Raw genomic sequence first — 6,000 nt, forward strand, 5'->3', positions numbered from 1 at the left:
TTTAAAATGTATTAAACTCCAGCACGGTTTCCTCGAACACGGTTTCCTCAAACACACAGTTTCCTCAAGCTCACTCAAATGTCTCAAATTTTTTCCTTATTATTCCTTGTTGTCCTTCCATTCCATCCTCAAACTAATTTTTACCTTGAACACGGTTTCCTCTAATTTCACTCATCCAACGTAAAAAATAAAAATAATGAAAGGGTTTTTTTTTTAAATGCACCTGGTGATTTCGACATCTGATGATTTACTGTGACATTGTCAGTTATGTAGGTGTTTATCTTGTGCATCTATCTACACTGCAGGTGTGTCTAAAACATGCAGACACACACAGCCACTCACACACTATATCGCCATTTCGGATAACCGACACCTCTCTGCTTATTCTTATCACTTCGCCATTCATTCTAGTTTGAATGCCACACGCCATGATTTGCTACAACTGGCTACAACGGTTAATGAATGTTGTGACCTAGCAATCCCCTGCCCTCTACACACACACATCAACAGCATGTAACATGGCATGTATAAAGTTATCTCCCTCAACATATCAATAAAGTAAATAACCAATAAAGTTCCCTTTTTTCATCCTCAAAAGGAAATTTGTCTTAGGGTCTATTCAAAGGTAAGATTGGAATATTCCAGGTTTCAGCCGTAGCACAGCACTGCAAATTGAGCTAGGGAGAGATTTTTGTTGCCTGAAGGCCACATAACGCAATGGATATTCAAACTAGGTATCTAGGTCCATATTGCTGAACCTCAATGCCCCCCCCCCCCCCCCACCCCCAACCCTCCACATAAAGTCGTTATGGCAAGGCATGGTTTCCTCAAACGTTTTAGAATCTCTCAAGGAGTTCAAGGAAACCGTACTGGAGTTTAGTTAGACAGTCTGTTTTTTTAAAATATTGGTTACTGAGTTACCGTTTCTTATGAAACAATCTGCAGTGTTTATGAAGTTTGTGCATCTTTTATTCTTGGACATTCAATAGATGACAAAAATATGATGAAATAAGACAAGATGCAAAAGGTGAAAAATAAGAGATAAAATAAACATGCTATTGCAAAAGTAGTTAGTTGTCCTTTGTCATTACAAAAGTTACAATTTGCATTGTTGACATTGTGCAACAATTGTAGGATGTTTAGATCTTTAAAGTTTGATTGAGCATGTTTTAAATTGAACTCAATAATCCTAATAAATTTTAAATAAGTCAAATATTTGAAATCAAAGCAAAATGAATATGTTCTCACCAATGTCACAAGCTTTCATTTCGGACATGATGGACAAGGCATATTGTTTGCTACCCCTCCAGCGCGACACTCTTCTGCAATTTTTTAGGGCAGCATTGAAAGTTTCAACGTTGGGAGTCACATCATTAGCAACCATTTCACTCATCAGAAACTAAAGAGAAAATGAAATGTTTAATTTCTCATTTATAACACAAATAAAGATATGCACCAGCAACATAGTTGATAACTTCAGAAATTCTCGGGACATTAAATTTCTTCAATATTTCAGATATCATTAGACATCCTTTATTTTCGATACAACATATTTCTCTATGATATGCAAGTGCTGTTTGAACCTTTTTGCAAGATGCTGTTTACAAGAAGCCTGTGGAGTAAAAAATTTACATGTGTTGTCTCACTGGACTTCTTTCAACTCAGAAAAACAACTTAAATCATTTATTCCAAAACCCATTGACAATGTCAAGCTCTAATTAAAAATCACATGGTCATGTGGTTGGACACATTGAAGCAGGCGCTTCAGTTCGTGAAGTGGCAAGACTGTTCAATTTTAACATAAGGATTTTCGATCTGTCAGAGTGACTTTGGTGACATTTTGTCAACAACTGAATTATCCATTTGGTAAAGTTTTAATTTAGAGACTGAGGTATCTGCTTCAAGGTGCCCAACAACCACGTGCTTCTAAATCAGGTTGCATTGTCAATAATTTTTGGAATAAATTATAAAATGTGAGTTGTTTGACCAAATGACTCACCTTTATTTCCCGCTTGATATCTTTCATTGATTCTAAACCCAGAGATACTATAGATATTAAACAGTTGTAGGTGAATACATCCACTGTGGAATATTAAGAAGAAAAAGCATATGGAAACTATAGAAAAATTCAATCCATTTTGAAAAGCAAATAATGTTGTTTTGAGTAAAGGACAGTGCTAAGCAATAAAAACAAATGGTCTAAAAACAAGTATAACCCAAAACAAATATAGCACAGAACACTCATCAAATACATTTTTAACATCAGTAAGAATGGAATTATTTATTACCTGAGACTTTGGCAGCCCGTGCTTCTCTGTACAATTCAAAGGCTTTGCCTATTTCATAATTCTGAAAAGACAAAAGTGTCATTCTTATAATAGAATGCAACAATTATTGCTACAAAGTTATATATACATAAATATATGAATTCGACAAAGATTAAATTGACTCATGAGTTTGCGTAATCAAACATGGAACAATGTACTTCATACCAAGCTAGTTATTGAGTATAATTTATAACTGTTAACCGTGGTGATGCGTCGGCGCTAATATTACCTCATCGGGAATCCTGCGATTACGGTGGCAATGCCTTGGAATTAGCGCACACGAAGTTACTAACAGCTTGTGCGACGGTGCCTATATTTAGCGCCGTGACATTGCCTTGACACCACCTTGACATAAATGGAATTTTCCATTATCCTAATAAGGAAATGTAGTAAAAGAGTCATAGATTTTGATTGGTCGAAAGTTTGACTTTTTCCATCAAGCGATGGGGGATTTACAAGGTTATTATGACCTTTACAATTGTGCCGTGTGAACGGAAGCTTCGCGTGGGTAAATATAAACAAACCCTCCGGTTTCAGCGTCATTCCATCACTCGATCCTGTCTACTGTGCGGACGTGTTTACATTATTATTTCTATACCTATTTTTATTATTTTCAATTTTCAATCGAAGATGGAATCAACCCGTATTCTTGACTTGAGTGACCCTCAAGTGTTACGTGACTTGACTGATAACACTCATTTTATCAGCGAGGTCTTAGCTGACTCTGACTCAGAGCTTGACTCTGAGACTGATTCGGATAAGACTGACACTGATGATGATGATGAAAGTGATGATTTTGATGTGAGAACGGCAGAGTGGAGGTTTGGATGTACTGAACCTTCATGTCTACCGTTCACCGGTACCAGCGGTCTTCTTGTGGACATGGATGGGAGTACTCCATTGGAATTCTTTCATCTCATGTTTACGAACGAGATGTGTAACCACATCGTAACTGAGACCAACAGGTGAGTAACAGCATTCATTTTATTTTTATCTCTATCCATGTCCTTCATCCAATCATATTGTGCCATATTCATGATATTACTTATACTATTCTTTATTTTGGTCTGCATCACCACCATAAATTCTTACCACCACCAAACCGAAAATAACTCTCCATTCTTACCACCGACATATTGATAAAGTCTGTCACATCTTTACCTAACACTAACACCACCGTTCCATTACTATTTATCAAAATTCCATTACCCTCCACCAATACTACTGTCACTGTGAACCTGTTCATGTACCACCACCACTACAATTTTCATCCTCCTCATCTACAACTACAACAACCAGCACATTGGGACCATTGTCATCCCCTTCATCTACCACCACCATTATCATTGTCATCCTCAACATCTACCACTACCACCACTATTACCATGATTCTTATGATTTACCATCACCATTACTTTCACATTATTCATCATTTATCATCACTGTTTTTACTTAATTATTTTTGTTTATTATGTGTACATCTCAATTACCACCACCATAAATATCACCCTCATTGCCAGGATCATAATTTTTACCTTCTTCATACTTTTCATTACTAATCAGATTTTACACTCTTGTTCTTCTTCTCAGATATGCCAATGCTATGTTGCGTGGGAGGGAACTTGCGCCAAGGTCGAGGTTCCGCAAGTGGGTGGCTGTCACTTTGGGAGAGATGTGGGCCTTCTTCGGGATCATCATCGCCATGGGCCTTATGCCGCTGGAAGATCTTGACGAGTACTGGAGTACTCATTTTGTGTTCGAACACAAGATGTACTCAGCGGTCATGAAGCGGGATCGCTTTGTGCTTATATTGTCATTCCTACACATCTGCAATAACACCAACCAGCTTCCCCGTGACCATGAAGATTATGATCCCCTGTTCAAGATTCGGCCCTTCATCTCTGCCCTGAGAGAGAACTTCATGTCGACGTTTGCTCCAGGCCTCAACGTTGCAATCGACGAGGCGATGATTGCATGGCGGGGTGCCCTGTCCTTCAAGGTTTATAATCCTGATAAACCAGACAAGTTCGGGATTAAGGTTTTCGAGCTTTGTGACAGTGCCACCAGTTACTGTCACAATTTTGAAATCTATTCAGGAAAGAAGGACAGCACCTCACACGGAGCAACGTTCGACGTGGTGGACAGACTCATCTCTCCGTACACTGGATGTGGGAGGAGGCTGTACACTGACAACTATTACACTAGCCCTGATCTCTTCTCCCATCTCAAGGAGCTGGACGTTCTGGCCTGTGGAACCATGCGCATCAATAGAAAGTATGGCCCGCCGAAGAGCATGCTTCCCAAGCTCACGAAAAAGAACCCCGAGACGAAGGTATTGACAAATGGTTCACTTAATCTTCTTCGTTTTCATGACAAGAGGGAGGTGAATGTCTTGACGACCATCCACGATGACTCTCGGGTTCTGACAGGAAAGGTCAACTGTGTGACGAAGGAGCCAATTGTCAAGCTGAAGGCCGTCCATGAGTATAACAAGTTCATGGGCGCGGTAGACAGGAGCGATCAGATGGTGGGGAACAACGCCTTCAAGAGGCGGACCGTCAAGTGGTGGAAAAAAGCATTTTTCCGCATGTTCATGCTTGGCGTTCTAAATTCCTACCTGATTCAGAAAGCTACGTCTACTGGAAAGAAGCTTTGTCACCGTATCTTCAGACGGGAATTAGTTGTGCAGCTGGTGGAGTGGACCCCCATCCCTAGATGCCTCAGCGCTACCCGGATTGATGTCGGTGACTCGGCTATCTTTCGCCTCACAGCTCGTCACTTTGCTTCTTCAATCGTCCCTAAGCCCGGCCAGAAAAACAAATTTCCCCAGAGGGATTGTGTTGTGTGCACAGAGCCAGGCAAGAGACTTTCATCTCGCTATGAATGTCGATTTTGCAATGTGGGACTTCATGTTGACCCCTGCTTTGAGATCTACCACAGCGTGAAGGACTACAAGCGCGGCTTCAAGCGACTGAAAGAGGGGCACCATCATGAGAATGAAGATCAGGGCTAGTGTATTAGCCCTTGTCAGGGCTACAAATCAGTCCTTTTGAGGACTAACCATCAGTCCTTTTCAGGACTAACCATCAGTCCTTTTCAGGGCTCCCATCAGTCCTTTTGGGGACTAAAACTTTGTAATGGGCCACTGGCAGTCTCAAGCCTGCAACCTGTTTTCATAACAGGGACTCAGAGAGGAAGGTCTATTTTTATAAAAGTGTATTTTCAGAATTGGATTATTTGTGATATGTGATTCAGATTTGGATTATTTTATGGGGTAAGTAGGACCCTATGACTATGTACATTACTCTGTTTATTACACACTTTATTACTGTAAGATCTACCAATGAGAAATCCACATATATTGCCTTCTATTTGTCTTATGTAAAGCGCTTTCAGTGCTATATAACAGCTCAAGTTTTTTTTTGTTTTTTTTTTAAATCCAGGGCCAGAGTATTATGCAAAAACTATTAATGTAAAAAAATCCTTAAAAATATAAATTTTAAATGTCCTTATTTATATTTATTTTATCAAATAGACAAAACTTTTAGCTTTCAGAAAATGTATAGTTTGTATAGGAAATTATTGCAAAGAAAATCAGTAAAATCAGTCATACATGCAATATTGCCACAAATCAGCTGCGCGAGGTACCCTGTGTTTACATACGTAACCTTGT

General features: G+C 39.4%; 1 protein-coding gene across 1 annotated transcript in view; it reads right to left on the reverse strand.

Moving 5' to 3' along the window:
- The window catches only part of LOC144965413 (small ribosomal subunit protein mS39-like), a 43,245-nt gene that overhangs the window by 20,349 nt on the left and 16,896 nt on the right, over nucleotides 1-6,000 (reverse strand). Inside the window, exons 10-12 of the mRNA XM_078900743.1 lie at nucleotides 2,289-2,349; nucleotides 2,000-2,082; nucleotides 1,249-1,399 (exon numbers count right to left, since the gene is read on the reverse strand). Coding sequence (XP_078756869.1) covers nucleotides 1,249-1,399; nucleotides 2,000-2,082; nucleotides 2,289-2,349 — 295 coding nt within the window. The remainder of the gene's footprint in view (nucleotides 1-1,248; nucleotides 1,400-1,999; nucleotides 2,083-2,288; nucleotides 2,350-6,000) is intronic.

Source organism: Berghia stephanieae, chromosome 2, assembly GCF_034508935.2.
Source record: "Berghia stephanieae isolate SIO BIC M18660-M18661 chromosome 2, UCSD_Bste_1.3, whole genome shotgun sequence".
Taxonomy (NCBI): Eukaryota; Metazoa; Mollusca; class Gastropoda; order Nudibranchia; family Aeolidiidae; genus Berghia; species Berghia stephanieae.